General features: G+C 39.8%; 2 protein-coding genes across 16 annotated transcripts in view; one reads left to right on the top strand and one right to left on the bottom strand.

Moving 5' to 3' along the window:
• spaca6 (sperm acrosome associated 6) overlaps positions 1–21,036 on the top strand; it is a 49,181-nt gene extending 28,145 nt beyond the window's left edge. For all 15 annotated transcript variants that reach the window (XM_031852586.1, XM_031852588.1, XM_031852595.1 and 12 more), the window contains 8 exons: positions 1–87; positions 242–313; positions 558–581; positions 667–744; positions 1,197–1,300; positions 1,948–2,104; positions 2,732–2,909; positions 3,050–21,036. In XM_031852586.1, the coding sequence (XP_031708446.1) occupies positions 1–87; positions 242–313; positions 558–581; positions 667–744; positions 1,197–1,300; positions 1,948–2,104; positions 2,732–2,909; positions 3,050–3,143 (794 nt within the window). In that variant the 3' untranslated portion in view covers positions 3,144–21,036. The remainder of the gene's footprint in view (positions 88–241; positions 314–557; positions 582–666; positions 745–1,196; positions 1,301–1,947; positions 2,105–2,731; positions 2,910–3,049) is intronic.
• On the bottom strand, positions 15,195–17,964 carry has1 (hyaluronan synthase 1). Its single transcript, XM_031852613.1, has 4 exons — positions 17,281–17,964; positions 16,967–17,192; positions 16,703–16,835; positions 15,195–16,605 (listed from the first exon to the last, which is right to left on the bottom strand). Exons 1-4 carry the CDS (start codon positions 17,962–17,964, stop codon positions 15,930–15,932), a joined length of 1,719 nt encoding a protein of 572 aa, XP_031708473.1. The 3' UTR covers positions 15,195–15,929.
• Positions 21,037–21,616: the final 580 nt, after the last annotated feature.

The following is a 21,616-nucleotide window of genomic DNA, read 5'->3' as shown; positions in this document are numbered from 1 at the left end:
GTGGAGGTTACGACAAACAACTGAAAGAACTTCTGGATGCAGAAATCCTGCCCATGGTGGAAGAGTTCCACGAGAAGCTGAATAAAGGTAATAACTGCACAATTAAATGAGTCTTTAGAGCATCAGAATTGGTCCGAAACGGAGAGTTAGAAATGAGATTTCAAAATGATGCCCTAAAGCATACAATTCACCAGTATGTGTTAAGCCAAATATTTCAGTCTTCCTCCTCTCCATCCATCAGACACAGTGTATGAGGAAAGGTTGCAGACAGCAGCAGACAATTTCATCGCAGCTGCCTCCAAACTGCCTAGAGGTGAGACATGGTCCCCTTTTCCTTCATCTTTTCATCTTTGGTAAGGCCCATATTAGGTCATTACAGCTCCCTCAGATCTCTGTACTCGCTGTAATAAGCTAGTTACGGTATTACAGCCTTTCAAATACTGTAGAGAATAAAGGAAGCAGTCTGGTTGAACTGACTCATACCTCTGGATGTTGGCACTGAATCTGATCGAAATAGCATTTAGCAATCTAATTTAACTATCCTTTTGTTTTCACAGTCTCTGGATGCGTCCCTCCTTGTGGTTAGTGTATTTTTTTTTATCTCTTAAGTAACTGTCATTATTAACAAAATATCTTGTATCAATGTTAGTTTCATGCACCCATCAGGTTTTCAGAGTGCAGGTGCAGTATACAACTGTATTACCTGCCACTACGACTCCTGTGGACTCCCTCTCGACTGTCCATGTGAGTATTAATAAACCAACATATTGGGTTAGTGACACCGTTGCATCACAATTTCTAAATAGGAAAAGGTGTTCTAATCCAGACTTGACACATCCTTGCATAACTATATTCTCACGCTCATAAGCATCCACTCTTGATCCTTGAAATGCTCTTAGCAGAAAGTTGAAATTTGAAAAAGAGACCAAGGGAAGGTTTTATTTCCTCACATTATATCTTTTGCACGGAGCCCCCAAGGTACTCTTTAAGTCCTTGGCTTCTTTATGCAAGGTGACAGTTGACTCCCACACACGATGGTATTCATATCAACCCTGTACAGCACAGCCACTGTTTAGCATATCATCACTTTTACTCCATTCCTCAGAGACTAGGCTTAAGTATTATCATTAAGGAAGGCTCAGACTGCAAGAGCCCTGTGAATGTTATCTGTGTGTGTGGCTATATGTTTGTGTCAGTTAAAGAAATGAACGTAACGGAGAACAGTAGGAGCCAAATATGGTGCGAAGTGCCATTTCACTTACCAGACGACATCGAGGTGATCTGGAGTGTTGCAGAAGAGGTACGCCAAACAAACCCAACACAATAGAGGGTCAAGGGGCTGCTTAGTGAAGAAGTTACTCCAGCACCTCCAAAGCTCACTATTCAACACATACGTACAGTCTCATTTGTTTAACAAAATAATAAATGAAGTCTAAAAAGGACATTGTGTGTGTGTGTGTGTGTGTGTGTGTGTGTGTGTGAGAGTGTGTGAGTGAGTGAGTGAGTGTGAGAGAGAGAGAGAGAGAGAGAGAGAGAGAGACTAATTAGTGAGCTTTAGAAGTGCCGGTAGGTTGATGTTACCTGCTGACAAATTCACACTAGCTTTTCCCCCTCTATTTTCGGTCTTTACGCTAAGCTAACTGGCTGCTGGTTGTAGCCAGTTATATGCCCTCACCAATGGGCTATCCTGACTTCTCACGGTTAAGGCCTAACCTGAACCAATCGTCTCTGCCGAAAGCAGGGCGGGTCTTGTGAAGAAATACATTGGGATTCATAATTACGCTTACTAGAGTGGCATCAATCTTCTCATCTAACTTCCAGCAAGAAAGTGAATACCGGTGTATTCCCTAAAACTATTACGTCAGCACATACAGTATGAAATCTGTCTTTGCATCCTTGCAGATTATCATAAATGATCAGAATTTGTAAAAATGTATGCCTGGACAGGAGAAAACCCAGCAGGTGGACCAGTTCAAAGAAGTGACTGCGGGGGTGGACATGCTCTATTCCATCCCTTCAACCAGCTTGCAGCATCAGGGCACCTACAAGTGTGAGATCTACTCAGGCCAACACTCCATTGTCAGGCTTTACTACTATCTCACAGGTAACAAGATACACCACTTTTAGGAGAAAGAATTGGAAACTGTGATTAGTACTGATGAATGGGTGGACAAAACAACTCCTTCACACTTAAGGAGAGAATATGCGTAGAAGATACAGATGCAGTATGAATAGATGCAGCCTAAATAAGGTTAGAATATTGAGAATAGCTTTGGGGGGGGAAATGGGAAGCCTGGAGAAAAAATCATTCCTCCATTCCTAAGAAATATTGACAGTTGAAACAAAATGGAGGCCATCATTGAAATGTATTGGTACGTATGTATGTAAATGAGTGGATTCTTATTTATGAATATCAATATATAGATATGCATAATCATACAGCTTTGCATAAGTGCATAATATGCACTGTATCAGTACATATGTATCTTTCCTAAGCATCTATGTAAATTCTTACTAGGCTTCATTGCATTAAGGACAGACTTTTGTTTTCTTTTACTTTTCTTCTTCTCTATGACAAATAGTTTCAAATTAATGTCAAAGTATAAATAAAATGTTTTTACTCAATGAACTGGTTTTCTTTTATCACTCTCCCTATTCCTTCATCATTGTTGTTTTCTGTCCTCGATGTGAGTTGAAATTCTCCCCTGTATTCTTTCTCTCTCTGTCTAAGTGACCCCCCAGGTTGTGGAAGGCCACACAGAGCTGCAGGAGATATTCGACCTGTCTCTGCTCCCAGAAGGACGGTTACTCCCTGAGCCTGCTGGTTCGCCCCCCTCCCTCCTCCCCTCGCCACCGCTTCTCACTGCCTGTTTAACTGCTTTGCTTCTGCTGCTGTTCCTCTCCCTGGGGTAAAACAAATCTTTTATTTCTACAATATGAGACACAAACAGCAAAGAACCTTATAAATGTGAAGTCAAGCTGCACCTGGCGAAGGCAGATAGTAGTTGGTATCATATACTGATTTACACATTATCCTTATCTGTTGCAGAGCTCTGTATTGGTTAACAAAGCCAGAGCAAACGCATCATGCTCAACATGGAGATGAGGATTTGGGATTCTCAGAGTTGGGAAGATGCATGTAGTGCAATAAAGGCATTTCATCAATCCTCTGGTCTTCCATAGAGCCTTACGTCATAGTTTACAGAAAGCCTGTGTGTGACTCCTTCCACCACTAGAGGGCAGGATACTAATGTCTATCAGTGGTGCCCGGGCTGCACTGAACTGTATGAAACAACCGCAACTATGCTCATTTGAGTGTTACAGTTATGGAGAGTAACTAACGAGGTTTACTCACTTACTGTAAGTACAATTTTGAGATGCTTGTAGTACAGAAATATTGTACTTTTTACTCCTCTACATTCATCTGACCGCTGAAGTTACTTGCCGCCTTTCATGTTTTGATTTGGCATAAAAACATATGGTGAGCTTGTAAAATGTTTTTGATTACACTGTGTAGTTAACGTAAGCTCCGCTTCAATCAGCTACAACAATTATGCTGCATTAAAATGCTTTTAACCCTTCTATACTTTTGGGGTCAATTTGACCCCATTCAATGTTTAACGTCTCCAAATAAATGATTGACATCATTTTTGCTTCATATTTAATGACTTTTCCTAATTTAATGGGGACAACTGGAAACATAAAATGATCATGATGATATGTTTTCAATGTCCTGTATGCATCAGTGTTCTTTGGGCTCAATTTGACCCCAGGCTGTTTTAGCTGTATAAAACATATAAGAAATATCTATTTTACACACATTTGTTTTGGTTGTTTTGGTCACTATAACATGTAATTTTCTAATCTTCAAAAAGCTTTAGGGCCCTAACCTAACATAACCATAACTATAGTAGTGCGAGAACCACTGATAGTTCACACGACATGGGGGAGGGGAAAACATCATTCTCGCGAGAACTTTGATATTTCCCACGTGGGGGCGGGAAAATATTGTTCCGTGAAGATATTGATCGGGGTAGAGCAAACATATGAAAGCTTGCACAGCAGCCTTCTAAACCATTTCTCTTGGTGCTCTCTGTGCTCTCTCTCAACTGAAAATTACTTCTAAGGAAAGGTTTGTTTTTTTTTTACATTGGGTTGCTCATTTTGGCAGGAGTGTACAAGTCAAAAGGCGAAGCAACAGCAAGCCTTTGGGCTGCTGACACTGGAAGGGCAATATTTCCAGCCAGCATGTCTCTAAACACATTCCATGTTTTCTCCCGTGGCATACGCTTTGATGACAGAGAAACAAGGCAGGGCCGACGAGAGCGTGACAAACTCGCATCAATACGGGATGTATGGGACAAGCGGGTTCAGCGATTACCCTTTCTTTACAATCCAGGCCCTCACGTGACTGTGGATGAACGTCTGGTTGCATTTCGTGGGCGCTGTCCCTTCAGACAATACTGAAATAAATTGTTTGTTTTTCCTTGGGTCAAATTGACCCCAAACATAATACATGTTACTATTCTTGATAACAGAAATTGTTTTTCGTTCCAAATATTATAGATAACAAAAATATGTACTTAGAAATAATATAAAGCCGTTAATTAAAACACCAAAAAGATATCTCTTTCCAACTTTAGGTCAATCAGCGAGATTTTATGGTGATCTGCATATTTCTCCATAGTTGCATAAGAGGTATTCTGGATGTACATAAAGTACCTGACACATAACCTTGGGTAGCAATTTTATAATCATTTTCTGGAGGTTTAAATTGCTGGGGTCAACTTGACCCCAAGGATAAAAGATATTAGTAAATTTGAAGGTAACAGGACGGTTAAGTCATAGAATTTTATAATGATATAATAATCTAAATATACCCAACACTCTAAAAGGTACCATTCTGCATAATTTGCTTTTGATATGTTGTGAACATTTTTGCCGTTGTGCAGTGTTCTCCAATTACCATCAAATGTAATATCCCACAAAACTAATTGATGCAGCCACCTGAGACAGTCAAGCCTTCAGGTGACCACAAGGAGGCAGCAACACACACACTACGTCCCATGTTAGAAAGCACAAGAAGAAGAAGACATCCTCGACCTCTCAGGGGATATTTAGCTTGAACTTTGTTGCTACATTTTCATTGTGTCACATCGGGGCTGTGGTACAGAGAATATTTGGTTGCTAAAATTAAATACAACATCCCCAAACACAAATCTGAATCATATGTGATGATGGGGAAGTACATATGTTGCAAAACACATCTTTACTGAGAATGTGACACTTGAGTCATACTTACATACATATATTTGCCAACAACTTATTTGTTAGAGTGGAAACCAAAGCTGAAAACCCTCTGACGTCATAGCCAGCCTTTATGGACCAGTCAATCAGAGTGAGAGTAATTAAACGTTACATAACATATACTCTTTATCCTTTTGTAAGTTAGTAAATTGAGTGATTTTATACTTTGCTTCTCCTTCAAAAAAGGAGCGGCAGGCTATACCTGGTTGCTTCGGGTCAGTTTGACTTACACTCCATTCTCCCTATCACTTTTTTTCCCCAACACATTTTCCATTTATATTGATTACCTGCATTGACATGATTTTTTTTTTACATGACACGAGGGGTCAATATTAGATCGTGAACGATTAATATGTAATGCACAGTTTGCCTTCCTGAAAGATACATTTTTAATGTTTTATTGAAAACTCAACTCCTTTGCCACTGTTGTGGTGAATATGGCGAATGTTTTCTGTATATTTACCGTATATATTTCCTCACTCGCACAATAGTGAGGCAGACTGGATTATCTAGCTAACAGAGGTATAAATAAATAATAACAGAAAACAACTGAGAAAATAGGAAGTCTGAGAAAGTGAAACATAAAAAGACAATTAAAGGCAGATGTGTTGAATTTCAGAAATGTAGTCCTTGGATTTAAAGCTCAAGTACAAAAAAATTAAAATAAATATTTTTACAACAAATTTTCAGATTTTAAAGTCTTTTGTGATTCTGGAAGAGCTTAGTCAGTCTGAAAAAATAACCCAGATGATGTCATCAGGGTTATCTCAGAGTCTGAAAGAAAGGTGCATTTACAAAGGCTTGTATTATTGTGTTCAAAAGTATTAAATGTAAGAAGTTTACTATAGTATTTATTGAAGGGCTGTTTTGCATTCAGGGTTTATATTTGTCTGGTAACAGGGAGAGCTACCTTGTGTTTTTGAGGAAACACTGTGCACTTTTTGTCACTGCACACAAAGATATGACTTCGTATGTGCTCTAAAGACAACACATGTGCCTAGTTCCAGACCTTTGAGTGCTCCCACTCCACCGAGGTCGAGTTGACTGATTGGTCTGGCATCAAGGCATAAACCAGGGATTTCCCCATTTAAAGACTAATCGAACCAATGATTGCCGTGGGAGGGGGACTAACAATTAGCTAATCAGCCCCGTGGGAGTGGGACCCACACAGCCGTCAATCTGTTGTCAGCTGTGTGCCTAACCAAGGAGTAATCACAACAACAATAGAGACCGCTAACATTAACGCTGCTATCGAGGCTGTTCTAAAGTGATTAAAAGTACAGATTACTTTGAAATCTGAACAGAACTCTGCTTTGAAGGCATTTATTCAAAGGGTATGTGTTATTTGGTGTATCACGGCCCCTCTTCTCTTCTCGAGTCTTCCTCTCATTTGAGATGCTGAATAGTAAATTTTAATTTGATATGACCCCCTTGATTCACAAATTCATTTTACAGATACGGTGTGTCCTCTAAATATCGCCAGGCAACCTAGGCTGCTTCTGTTTGTTTTTCTTTATCTTTTCTCTTTTTACTCGCTCCACTCCCTTCTTAAAATACCAACACAAAATATGTTGTCATGACCACACATCTCTGTCGACTCAATGTGACGTCAGAATCAGGCGGACACGTTGGTCTCTAGTGCTTGTGACCGATTCAGATGCAGTATAGACCTTATACTCCAGATTACCATGAACCATATTGCCCATCCTGTTATTTTGTCATTGGTACTTTTTAACTGAATGTGTTACGAACAGAAACATATTTAAACTGCATGCCACCAATGCTTAATGTTCATCTTTGAGCTGCAGAGTAATTTCACTTTGAGTGAGATCACATAGACAACAGTCAGTCGGTCTCCATATAAAGACAACAGCGTGTTTATAGCTTGTGAACTTTAATCCTCAGTAAATTAGAGAAAGCGTAGCAAACAATCATGTTATTGATGAATGCTCTGCTACAAAATAGTTTACCTCTTTCTTAATAGTTACATATTTGCTAAGAACCTCTTGTTCTAATAACAGGGCAGGCTGGAACAGTGGTTGGTGGTTCCAGGTACAAGAGGGAGGCATCAGACAACTCAGGCACAGTCTGCTCTTGTCAACCCACACCAATACAGTACCTGCCTTTTGCTGGAGACCACCCATTCTTAATGCAAAAGGGACTCAGGAATGATAAAGATAACACACTACATCAAATGTTTCCACTGCAAGACCAAGTAATAAAAAAAGATTTCACATTTCACACGCTTGATGTTAGAAAATCAGAAGTCCAGGTCCACAGTTCCATCCCCTAAAAATGATCACATTTAAGAATAATGTTGAGTCTAATAATACCACTAAACTTTAGTTAAATACTTAATATTTCTCAGTCAGTTGTTGGTCCACCACTTTGGTCAAGAGTAAAAAAAAATCGAACTAACTATTGACCATTTCACAGTTGTAGACATTCTAAATGTGTCCCACTTTATTTCCTCTTGCAGTGCATGAATATAAAAAGAAGGAAGGGTCATTACGTCATCCTGACAGTATTCTAGTGTTTGTGCCAGACATTGGTGCCAGTTCTTCTGAAGTTAATGAGAGGACATGGCGAATCCCACTAAAAAAACATCATATCTGTCTTGTTTTGACTGTAAATATGCTTCCACCAAAAAAAAAAAAAAAAATGGTATCTATTTGTGCGTCTTTGTTTTCCTTGTTATGGCTCTGCCAGCAACGGAATATAGCTAAACTCAAGTTAGCTACATTTTGATGTATATCCAAACAGGGCAGCGCCAACCTATTATCGCTGACTAGACTGTGATTATAACCAGATCAATGGTTATAATGGCCTTTCAGTAAATATAGGACTTGACCGTATGCTACAATGCATGCAGTTTGCCTCAGTGACTTCCATTCATACTAGTCATCCAGCCTGTGTTATTAGCTAGCATACCCCTAAGCCATGACAGCGATTAAGCTAGAGAGGCTGCTCAATTTGCTTTCACTCTCCAATCCTGCCGCTCCCTGTCTATTTCTTTTACACCTTCACAAGGGTTATTGCTTACTAAAGTTAACTGTTATATCTCCAAATGAATGAAGGATGCCTTAACAGAGATATTTCTGGCTAACGTTAACTAATCAAAGGGCAAATGCTAACTTAGTTCACTGAAGAGCAATAAAGTAACAAGTACCAGGTATAAAAATTGCCGTCAACTAACTGACAGAAATGGACAGACCTGGCTGACATTAGCCCTCCTAAAAGTTATTAAATATCATTAACAGCTGGTTGGTTGGTAGATGGTGGGTTAGTTACTGATAACAAAGACGCTCAATTTCAATCAAATACATGTAGAATACCATGGCTTGGCACCAATGTGAGTTCCGTGGAGTAATGACCTTTCTACTTTTATTAACCGTTGTTGCAGTGTATGTGAATGACAGTAGCTGACAGGAAGTAGACATGGACCCAAGTTGTTGCCGTTTAAACCGTCTGTAGGATGTAATGCTATGACGTTTTGGACGGACGTTCCCAGAGGAGGAATCCTAATGACTTTGGCAACCCCCTTACATTTCCTTAATCACCTCCAAGAGGTTTTTTGGATTGTAGTCAAATGTTTTGACATTTACTGGATGGATTGAAGTACAATTTGGTACATCTACCCAAGGTGCCCAGAGGATGAATGCTTATAATTTTTGTGATCACCTGACTCTATGCCCTCTATCTCTAAGCAGCTTCACAGAGCCACTAGTGCATTTTAAAAAGACTGTATACATGTAATAAGCAGAAATTGACACGTGTAGCTGGATTATTTTTTCGTAGGATATCATAGGAACCATTGTATGAGGATACGTTGTCATATTACAGCGCAAGTGCTAAAAAAATATAACTGATTACACCTGAAGCCTTAATGTCTGGGTGCTTCTTCTTTTCCTCCCTTTCCATGTAATAATTTCATTTGAAGAATCTGATGGCGCCTAAATAAAACCAGTCTGCTGATAGCTTGGGAAGCCCACAGTAATCCTCCCTAAATTAATGATGTCTTATCTGTGGAGGAAATACAGTGTGAGGACTGACTGGGACCTCCGAGTCTTATAAAGCACTTGTGGAGCATCTAAATATAGTCAGACATGACTCAACACTCCGCTTGTCATTTAATGGGCAGATTGCTTGTATTTTTTTCCACTGGTTTCCAAGGAAACCAAAATCAGGCCTCTTGACACTTTACTGTATCGGCCCCAACTCACTGTAAGCTGGTAGTTTTCGACAGAGGGGAGTGCCTGCAAGGTAAAAAGCATCACTGAGTTTTTACGTCATAAAAGTTCCTTCAGCAGATCTCACATTTGTCAGAGCCATAAATCTCTCCTTTATGTCAGAGTTCTATGTAAAAAGGTGTGACTCCCTTTCTTAGCCTGTAACTTTGAACTGTTTGAGGCTTTCATTCTGGTTTATGATATGGTACGCCCATCATGTACACCCATCACAATAGAAGTAAGCAATCAGCGTACTTATCTGCGTGTTTAGCTCCAATTAATCACAATTTGAAAACACTTTAAATACGATATTATATAGAAAAAAAGACACGATGACGTCAAAGTTTATTTCCACTAGAGCTGACCTTTGGCAAATATGTGTTATAATCGTTACCCTTTGGTGTTTCTCTGCCCCAGGTATATTTGTCATAAACAGTATCTCAGGCAGAAATGATCTGGTTTTCATTAGAACTCTGAGAAGTGACCAACTCCATTCTGACCATTTTTTTTAAAACTACACTGACTAGCATGAGGACCTTTTAGCATGTTGTTATTTCTTAGACGGTGCCAGAGGTTCAGATAATAATTAATATCATCAGTGTAGTGAAGTAACATTTCTTTTAATTGACACATTCATTTTAATTTTTGGGAAATGATGCTCAGTGCCTCTAACAATTCCAAGAGGGGACGACGGCTTCATCTCAAAAACAAAGTGACATGTTTCTGACTGATTCCTCCAGACAGTGACTTCAAAAAGTTTGGGGAAAGTTGTGGGCTCCGATTGATGTCCATGAATGAATGAATGCAGCTTCAAACTATGTGTTTTTGAGCAAGTTCCAGTAAATGATGGCCACCAGTATGAGTGTGCATGCTGCAGCTGACCCTGAGGTCGTCACATGAAAGCCGTCTCGACAAACTGAGGCAACACCCTCAGCCTAATTTGTCCAAATACCGTGCGCCAAAAATGACTATGATCTAACAGAGTTCTTCATTTTTATTCCGTAAATTGCTTCATTGTCTCATGTCTACCTCTTTTGGGTTCATTTTTTGCAGTAGAGAAAGGAGTAAAAGGAAAAAACCAAAATATAGACAGTAAATCTTTGAAAATATTGCATTGGTAATGCAAACCACAAGCCACAACAATAAAACAACAACAAACTTGTAGGATGTTGCTGTGTCGAGCAAGAACATGTAATTATCCATAATCGTGTATTTTAGTAACCCATGTAGTACTGATTTATCTACCACAGTGTGTATCATCTTATATTAATCATGACGCAATAAGTTTACATGTTTTCTGGAGCAACTGCAATTTGGTGGGAAAGTATCTCTGTAAATTGCAGCTTCTTCTAAGACAACACTGCTCAGGCGAAATGAGACCGGAAAGAGTTTCGTGCTGAAGGTGACGCAACGCATACTTTTCCTCCCCATTTGTAACGGATCAAACTTGAACCCCAACATGTGCGTCAGAGATGGCGGCCCAGACAGGGTGTGGGGAGGACAGGCTAATTGAAAACAGATATGAGTGGAAGTGATGTTTGGCTTCGTCAGACTCTTGGTTTGGTCCCAACATTTTTCTTTACTCCTTACCATGACTCATTAAGGCGCTGTAACTGTATAGAAATAATTTTTTTTTTTTTTGTAAATCACCTCAGACCTCTGAGAGCCACATTTGCTGGTTTACAGTTTAGACAAAGTATCCATGGTAAAATGTTGCTATTGAGACTAAACATGGAATCATATTTTGAAATCTGATGAGTAACGTTGATGCTGCTCTTGAGGAAACAGACACTTTTACTCATGTGAGAAAAAACATTTGTCTGCCAAACAGTTGTTTTAACCACAGTCGGAAATTACTTCAGATAGGGCGGAAGGGTTTCCTGATGAGCCCATGGTATTGTCATCTAGTCAAAGACGGCCGATGCACAACAGCAGCTAAGTGGCAGTGGAGAGGAGAAATTCTAATTATCATAAGAAGCATATATTAGGATGCCTTAGATGACCATAATATTATAAGTTGTAGTCTGACTTCCATCAGTTGCACTGAACAGAAACAACTCTTCTCGGAGCCTCATTTGTCACCAGGATGAACAGTGATGTAGGAGAATATAAATGTAACTTAAGTGAAAGTGCTCAAGTTTGCTCAATCAGCAAAATGTACTTTAAGTACAATAAAAAGCACTTATGCAGAAAAAAGAGTCCTTGTGATATTTCTACTTTTATAACTGCTATTATCATTCTCATTCTACTATAGCCGCTGCTACTGTTGTTTGTTATAGTAATCATTTTTCTGTTACTATTTCTGCTCCTACTGCTCTCATTATATATACAGTATATCTATAATTTCTGTCATTTGAATTGATTATGTTGTAATTGCATTATGTTTTTTATTCTGTACACATGACATCTGTTGCACTTCTGTCCCTCCTGGGAGAGAAATCCCTACTCGGTTGCAATCCCTGAGGTTTCTTCCATTCTTTTCCCAGTTAAAGGTCTTTTTGGGGAGTTTTTCCTTATCCGATGCGAGGGCCCTGGGACGTACAATGTCTTGTACATACTGTATTGCTAATGGCTATCTAAGAACACAAGTTTAATGTCCTTGTGAGTGTATGTGCCCGTGGACTCATTGCTGTATATACAATTATATAACAAATCATATTCAAGCACATTTCCTCTCATTGTTTATTTAATCCTTATTTTGAGCTAAGTTGTCATTATGAACATGAACTTTCCATTGGGAATCATCCTCATCCACACCTAACATCAGAATGTAGATCATTTATCCTAAGCCCAGAAACGTAAAGATGATTGACTGAAGGGCACTAGACATTTGAAAAAAAGAAAAGCTCTTTGGGTGTTGATCTGTTTGAGCAACCGGTAACACCTTGTTCATGACCTTATTTTTGTATTGAACATAAATATTTATTTAGTCCTGCATAAGTTTTGCATCAATGGGATTGTGACAGCTCTGCTCCCCCTATAAACGACAGCTCCACAATCGTTTGTTAGTATTACAAAACAAGTTGTTCTTGTTGCACCTTTACGGCTCGCCAAAATGCTATGAGCAAGAACTGCACTCTACATGTAAGGCCTTAATATTTCCATTTAAAACAGAGATCATAGTTTCTCATAAAGTCATATCATTCATTTGAATGTGATTTTAAAAAAAAAAACTGCTGTCCCCCCTCGGCTCATATAACTGGTTACAGGTTGCCTGCCTTGCTTAAAGATCCTCCTAATCCCCGGAGCTTCATACTGATACTGAGCATGTTATTTACATTATTTTTACACTTCTTAAATCATACGAGACACAAGCGTCTTAACTCCAAATGGAATATTGTTCTATTGAGCTCCGTTTAGGTTTTATTGGAAGATATTAACTTTTTATGGAAGGTCTATATGTAAAGTAATGAACTTTTCCCCAAATGTGAATTTACTCGCATCACAAGATGACAAATTTCACAACACACAACACCATAAGAGATATAATAATAATAATATACCTCATGAATAAATACTCAAGCTAAATTGTTTTGAAAAAAGAAAAAGCCACAAGGCTGCCAGAAAAAAATGAGAGTAGGGATGGGAAAGGTGCGAGCACACTATATATAGAATAATAAATATATAATCAAATAATGATAAATCATCTCAGAACATCCATCCGCTAAAAAAAAAGAGCCTGTCCACTGGGGTTTTCAAAAGGCAGGGGAATATATTTTCTAGTTACAAAGCAAAATAAAATTAATGTCTTAGGTGATCTTCCTATGATTAGTTTTTGAATCAATATTGTGGCATCAACAACAACGTTCGTTGTTCGTGTTAAGTGACCTGAAATAGACAGAACATATTATTTATAGTTAATTTCAGTCACAAGTAAACCCAAGTTTACACAACTGAACCACCTATTCTGTGAGGCTGTCTACCAGCAAACCATGTGAGAAAAACCGTGCATTTTGCCTACATGGAAACATCTCCTTTCTTGTCTTCTGATCAGAATGTACTTTGCACCCAAATCTGTGACTTTACATTGTGCTTATTCTTGTAACTTAGCCTGACCCCACATCTGCTAGACTGTTCTTTGTAGATTTCAGTTCAGCCTTAAACACCCTACAGCCTCGTGTTCTCCTGAATACACTGCAGCTGATGAATGTCAACCCCTTCACTATTAAGTGGTACAACTCATTCCTCACCAACCGTACCCAGCAGGTCAGGGTGAACAGGACCTTGTCTGAACCCTTGACCATCAACACCGGAGCCCCCCAGGGGTGCGTCAGTTCACCAGTCCTGTTCACCCTTTACACAAATGAATGCACATGCAGCACTGCTAACAATTGCATGATCAAGTTTTCGGATGATACAGTCATCCTGGGTCTCATGTCTGACACATCGGATACAGCTGTGTACAAACATGAGATTCAGAACTTTGTGCAGTGGTGCGACAAACACTTCCTCATCCTCAACGTCAGGAAAACAGAGGAGATGGTATTCGAGCCCAAATACATTGGAGACCACTCACCAGTGGTTATTCATGACCAGAACATAGCACAGGTTGACTCCTACAGATACCTGGGCATACACATTGACAATAAACTGACATGGAGTGTTCAGGTAGAAAATGTCTGCACTAGGGTCCAACAGCGGCTACACTTCCTTCGTAGGCTGAGGGTCTTTGGTGTCAACCAGAAAGTCTTGCTCCTCTTCTACCACGCCATAGTTGAGAGCGTCCTGCGGTTTGGCATCTCGGCCTGGTTTGGCAACCTCAGTGTACAGCTGAAAGCCCAGATCACCCGGCTAACACAAAGAGCCATGAAAACCATGGGAGTCAGACAGCATCCCACACTCCAGGCCGTCTTTGATGAAACTATCATCAGACAGGCTGAGAAGATTATTTCAGACCCCACTCATATCCTCCACCCTGAATATCAGCTTCTTCCCTCAGGGAGACGCTTCAGAATCCCCCAGTGCAGCTCAACCGCTTTAAGAACTCCTTTGTCCCCTTGTCCATCAAAGCCCTAAATGGCAAGCTAGCCAGAGCTTAAGCCCTGTAACACCGATTTTTATTTATTTTTATTATCTTAACTGGTGCGTTGTACAACGGGCAGTGTGAAATGTATTTGTTGGCTGGTGGCAGTCTTTTGCATGTACTGTAGGTACTGTGTGTGCGGATATGTGGACTGGCAACAGTCTGTGTATGTAATGTGTTATTTGCATTGTTTTAACAGCAGACACTGTATGTATGTTTCCAAGACAAATTTCCTTTGGGACAATAAAGTCTATCTTATCTTATCTTATCTTATCTTTGATTATGTACAATTTGGACATTCACGGCCCACTGATGTTAGTAAATATGCTCTGGTGTGTAGCGTGAAGCCTAATTTGAGGTCAAGTTATATTTTGCCTTGCTTATCAGTGTGTGGCCCTTATACTGTATTATGTAATTGTACATTGATTTACCAAGTCAAGTTTTTTGTTTTTCCCTGTATATAATGCAATCTTGATTCAAAGAGAACAGGACAGTACACATTAGAAAAATATTTTATTTTTTCCTTTCTATACAAGTTCTCAAAACCATAAAAAAAATTCCGGCAATTTCCAGGCATGTAATATGACACTAAACAACGTGCATGTTACACACATCCTTAGAGTAGGTACAGCAACTACATAAAGGTTTCATGTTTCAGTAAGATACTCCATATTTTGATCCACTGCCATCATCAACATTGTCCAGTTTTCTCATAGAGGTACAGTTTATTTTTCTCTGCTTGTGCATTTTTCCTACTGCGCAATACTTCAACTGCCATTTTCTGTATTTTCAAGTAAATGTGCAATGCTGCAGAAAGTGTCATCCAGGATCCAGTGCAATAACAACAACAGTGGTACATGTATGGTCATAGACCGACACAGTCAAGCAAGTGGAGTTCATTGTGTTGTTAAAGTAATCTACTGTACATTCACATACGTGGACATATTGTCTGAATATTTTTAAAAATATATAAACCAAGATATATTGCCCACACCTTTAAATACTTTTTTTTTAATCTAAATTGCAATTTTCCCAACTTGAGATATCATGAACAAATATCTGATGGAAAGCGATCTCGTCCATAAGAGAAACCTGAGAAGTGCATGGGCTCAGAAGCCCTCAGTACAGTTTCCTTGAAATGTGCAATACGAATATGAATCAAACATTTGCCCTTAAATATATTCATCAATATAAACAATATTCATTCTTTTTTTTTTTTTAGGTTCGATGGTTTAGCTGCATACCTGTCCATTATTTAATGACATCTTAGACAAAATAAATAAATGAAACCCACTTAATATAATAAGGTCAGTGGTTGAATTTTAATAAATTATTATCCTTCTCTTAGTTCTTCACAGGTCCATTTGGATCTACACACTCAATGTGTAACTTTGGACGCGTTTCCTACATGACTTGCGGAACCACACCCAGTAGAGGGATATCATAAGCAGCCAGTAGAACGTGTATGCCACAGAGCCAAAGATGATGAACCTAGTCTCTAGTATCTTGGCTTCAGTGAACCAGTCCTTTTGACTCTCCTCGTAAATTCTGTAACCAAGCCCACTTAGTAAAATGGCTACCCACACTGACAGCGGGAGGAGGGGCATGTAGTTTCCAACAATCTTACGTCGGCCTGATGTCCCCCAGCTGCTTTTGTTCATGGTGATAATGGCAAAGTACTTAGCAGGCAGCAGGCTGGTCATGTACAGAGCCGAGTAGAGGGACATAAACACCATCACCATGTCTTTGCGCAGGATGCAGGCGTAAGCCGCTTTCACCAGCCCAATCAGCTGGATGCAGCACAGGATCCAGAGGATGTCCCACAGCGTGCCTGTCCAGAACAGCTGGATGATGGTGGCGGTGACGAAGAAGGGGAAAATGCCTGAGACGATGGACTCGTAGGTCATCCAGAGGTGGTGCTTGTGCCACCACATTGCATTGTAGAGCCACTCACGGAAATATGATTTTGTCCAGCGAGTTTGCTGGTTGAGCCAGCGTAGAAACTGAGCAGGTGTCTCCGTGTAGCATTTGGAGCGGGCTGTGTATCTAAAGGAAATGGCAAAAAAATAACATCTATGAAACCTTTATCATGACAGCAAAGATTGCACTATCAAGATAGTTGCGTCTGATGCAAGCATCTTACTTTGTTGCAAAGCCCATGCTCAGCATTCGATTGGTAAGATGTCTGTCGTCACCAAATGTGCAGTGACTTCCCAAAAACTTCTGATTGTACCAGGACTCCAGAAACTGCTGGAGGAGATTGTTCCTGTACAGACCTTCGTGGAACAATTCAGGAATTAGTTACAATGAGTTACAAGAGTGCATTAAAGCCATGACTACCACTGCTTGACATGTAGAATGATTACTTTGACCAATGTCAGAGGGGGAAAAAATGTATTTTCCTTACCCAAAGGACCACTTATGCAGGACACACAGTTGAAGTAGGACTGGCAGGACCTTTCGATGTTGAAAGCCATCCAGTACCTCAGACTGCTCATGAAGCTGATGTAGGACTCTTTCAGGTTGAGGATCATCACATCTCCTCCCACAGCACCGTACTTGGGGTTACTTTCCAACACTTTGCACAGCTCCACGGTGGCCAGAGTGTCCAACTTGGTGTCTGAGTCACACACCTGGGGGAGGGAGAAAGAAAGTCTCATTCTTAAAAAATGTTTACAGTAAAAGTTTCTTAACATGAGGAATATGAATTATAATAGATACCTGTATGAAGTCAACTGATGACCCGAGTGCTTTAAACGCGGTGTACATCACCTCCCGCTTGCCGCCCCACTTCTGCATGATGCACACGCAACTCTTGCTCTGGATCAGCTGCTCTACCTCTTTTCGCTGTGGATCCTCAACTATGATATGATCAGCATCCTTTCCTGGGCCCATTTCCACATCCTCCTGGGCCTGGGTGGGGTCCCATGTATGGTAGTTGTTCCTCCACACACAACAGCCAGGGTCCATGTCCGCAAACACCTCCCTGAACATCTCCATCATATACCGGTCATCGTCTGTGTTCCCATCGATCACCATGATGATGCGGAGCAGCTCAGCAGGATACTTGAGGGCCCTGATGGAGTTAAGGCACTCTCTAAGATAGACAGGGTCCTCCTGGTAAGCTGAAATAGTGAAGCCAATGGTTTTGGTGAAGGTGCACGGGTATGTGAGAGCTTTCATTCGACGGTGCTCAATAAAGGCGAAGAAGCTCTGGACCAACATGTGGAGCGAGAGGAGTAGTCCATAAAAGCCAAAGGAGATGATTCCATACATGGAGGTCACTAACTGGAAACCGTCAACGTATGCCCACACCATCATGCCCAGGACCACCAGAGCAAAGGTGAATGTGAAGATGGTGCGAAGTATTGAGCCAAGCTTCTTCAGTAAAGGTTTTAGCTCCATTGTGCTTCTTTACCTAACAGAGCACAAAAACACCACATATATGGTTTAGTCATAGGGTATAGCTTGTATGTGCGTAAAGGATTCCTACTGGTCTTTGTCATGCTAAAAATGTATGCAGACACTCATTGTGGTTTTGGGGAAAATGGTGTTTTAAATGGAGTTGTTTTATGTGGACTGTTGTAAGACATGTTAAGAAACAAGTTGGAAAATAATACAGCTGGCATACACAAAGCTTTAAGCTCAAGGCTAATGTTTTGGTTTTTTTAATCCTTATTGCCAAGACTGTTAAACGTGAATATCACTGACAACTGTGCCCTATAGAAACACATGTAACAGTTTAGGTAACATAATAACAGTAATAACATAGAGGCTCAGAGGGTCCAAGAGACTAATAGTTTGTTGACATGAGTTACCATTCTTTTATTCATTTTATTTACAGGGTTATTTGAATGTAGCTCATTCAATTATATCATATTTATATTACTGTTCAAAGCACAATAATATGACATAATCTTTTTTAAATGCTTGTATGTACATATTTAAATTATTATCAGATTCCCTACAAGCTACTAAATCAACCCACACCCATAAAAAAACATTATTCTGATAGAAATCCGTAGCTGACCAAAAAAGTAGCTGCATAAGAAAACACGGTATTGATCAATTGACTAAATCAATACTAAATTAAATAATAAATAAATAAACGGATAAATACAGCATTAAATGTAAAAGTATCATGAATCTTACCATGGCAAAAAAATCTGATGTTTTTAGTTTTCTTTTTTTTTAAATCAATTCAAATCATTAATGACTTACCGTGAATCTACAGACATTATTGGGCTATATTTCAACTACAACCAAACTCTAGTAATTATAATCTGACTACTGTATTTCTGAGTTTATACATATGGCTAATTCATCAGCAAAACAGCAATTAAAAAACGTGGCTAAACACATGACAAAGTTATTTATTTTCATCCTTACCTGATGTCAAGTTCCGCTGGTGTTATTTGCAAGACATCCACTCGATGCTTTCTCTTGTATGGCAACCTGCCGTGAAGTTGGTTGGCTTTATAAACCTCTAGGTTGAACGCGGGATGGAGCCATGTACGCGCTTTTTATGGTGGTCCCATTTTCATGGGAATTATCAATTACGCGCGCTCCCGCTGACTCAGTTGTGCGTCAGGAGCAAGGCGGTGGTCCCGCTGACTGAGCGCGCGGTGCGTTACGTCTGGGACCTCTGACTGTTTCCTAAAAAAAGAGGTTCCCAAACTAAGCAGTGTTTCTGTTTGGAACCTCTAGGGGGACTTTTTGGGGTTGCCTATTGTGAGGTTTGTTCTTATCTTGACCACAATTTCCTTTTTTACAGCCAACCTAAAGATCTAACATTAACCTAGACCTATTTTAATAACACCAATACATTTTATTTTATTTCATTATATCACCAGCTGTAGCTTATAGATGTATTTTTAGACGAATATTGTAAAAGTTGCACTCAGTACTACAGTATACTTACTTGTACTTTTATGCTACTTTTTATTTCTACTCCACTAAATTTGTGAAGGAGTTATTGTACTTTTTACTCTTTAGTAACTAATTACTCCACAGATTTAGATTATTAATAATAAATCATCTAATTGATTATGATATGTTATTCTAGGTTATGCTACGCAGCAGTATTTATAGTAATTATAAATAGCCTCACCTTTATCAGCTGCAATATGTAGTGATGAACACATTGATCATCCAGTGGTATATATAATGTATTATTCTGAAATGAGCCATTCTGCATATTGAGTACTTTTACTTTTGGTTCTTTAAGTATATTTTGACACTTTTTTACTCTTACTAAAGTGAAATTTTGACTGCAGGACCTTTAATTGTTACAGAGTATTTTTACACTGGTGTATTTACAAAGGTTCTGAATACTTCTTTCACCACTGATATTGAAGTTGAAAGTCTCAAAGTTATTCTGTTTCGCCAGAAACTAAACAGAATGCCAGGTATTCAATCACATTAACCTTGAGAGAGAAAAGATAAGAATCCCCAGAAGCTGCTATCGAGCTTGTACACTTGTTGGATGTTGCCCTCTGCTGGCTCCTATCTGAAACTGCAAAAGGCAAGACACCAAAGTGATAGTAAAGTAACAGCAACACTTTTCGTTGTGAAGTGTATTGTGAGAGGAGTCAAAGCTGGTGTCACTGAGGAAAAGGAAGTCTTCTCTGCTCCGTCCTACTTATCTGTGACTTCAGAGGATTAAAGCTGCCCCTTCTGGTTCACTGAGTTGCTACCACTGACCTGACTTAACCATGATTACATCCCTGGAGAGTTACTTTACAGGGAAATCTGTTGACCGCTTATGAGGGTCCACACCCTTAGCCGCAGGAGCTGGCCCGGGCCGTCAACACGCTCCAAGTCGGACCCAAATATAGAAGCCACCAGGCTGCTGATGTCATGTGTGGAGGCTGAGCCAGTCAATGTGTTTAGGGACAGCAAACGAACGGTCTCAACTTTCTGCACGTTCTGTGAGCTTTTTCCGTGAGATCTGTATGTTTTTAGTATGTGCTTCACAACACTGTATGCTTCTGTGACATTGTTTTATCACTTTTAATCCATCATCTCCAATATATTGTCATCTTTTTCTGTTAAATTGCAGAAGGTGCTTTTTCAAAATCTTTTCACATATTATTATTATTAGATTATTACAATCAGCTTGTCAACTATTTGCCTTTGTTGTTCCTTTTATAGCTCCATTTTCACAGAAAGGTCATGGCTAAACTGCTGGGTTCTTCTGTCGTGTCCCTAGCAGTCGCTGAGGGACAAACTGCATTCGTCTGTGGCCACATCAAGAACATGTTCTCTGAAGGACACTGCAGAAGTAAAAGGACTATTTTACCAAGCTGCCATAACTTCTAAGTTTGTAAACATAGTTTGTGAAATTCTGTATAGGATTCAAAACATGGACATCTGTGTTGCCAGAATAAACATCTTCTGCAAAGCCATGTTTTCAAAAATATAATAGTGCAGCATCCAGCATGCTTCACAGCAATAAAGGCTATTTTTTGTACATAATTGAGTCCTCGTTAGGCCTCTTTATTCGGTGGTCAAGAAAATGCCCGGTGACTCACCCCGCTGCTCTGAGCCACACCCAAGCAACCAAAATCTGCCATTTTGTGATCGAGTGTTCTCATATGTGCACCTGTTGTTGATTGCCAGTTTGCGCCCTTACACAGAGAGGTTACAGAGCTGGGACGCTTGCAGGGAGTTAAAGTGTCTTGCACTACATACCTACATACCTCCTTTAGTGGCTCAAAATTGAAAGCTCTGGTTGACAATGTCTTCCTATATTTTCATTTTACTCCAAACACAACCTGCACCAACATTCAGGCCGAAATACAGCTCAAGAAAAGTTACTGCGTAGCGAACTGTACCACATTTGTAGCAGACAGTAGTGGTCCAACCAGTGATCATGGAGTGTGGCCAGAGTGTGCAACATGCTTTACAGTTTCAGCCCACAGAGAGCAGTGTAGCAGCATTTTTTTTTTTGCCCTTTGTTATTTACTGTTGGTTGACTGTAAATGTTAGGTTTGTTCCTCAACTGCTCTGTGTTCTACCGAGGCATCCATGAGCAAGAAACGTGTCTGCCCATTCA

Source organism: Anarrhichthys ocellatus, unplaced genomic scaffold (genome assembly GCF_004355925.1).
Source record: "Anarrhichthys ocellatus isolate YVR2014 unplaced genomic scaffold, GSC_Weel_1.0 scaffold13, whole genome shotgun sequence".
Lineage (NCBI taxonomy): Eukaryota > Metazoa > Chordata > Actinopteri > Perciformes > Anarhichadidae > Anarrhichthys > Anarrhichthys ocellatus.
Note: the sequence above shows the minus strand (reverse complement) of the source record. Positions and strands in the feature narration are given on the sequence as shown.

Bases quoted from the DNA above. Each gene is read 5' to 3' on its own strand.
- has1 (XM_031852613.1), bottom strand. From the start codon at position 17,964: ATGGAGCTAAAACCTTTACTGAAGAAGCTTGGCTCAATACTTCGCACC. The intron at 17,193-17,280 runs GTATCTATTATA...TCCCTCCCCCAG, and splicing joins CATCAGTTGACTTCATACAG to GTGTGTGACTCAGACACCAA. The intron at 16,836-16,966 runs GTAAGGAAAATA...TGTTCCACGAAG, and splicing joins CTGCATAAGTGGTCCTTTGG to GTCTGTACAGGAACAATCTC.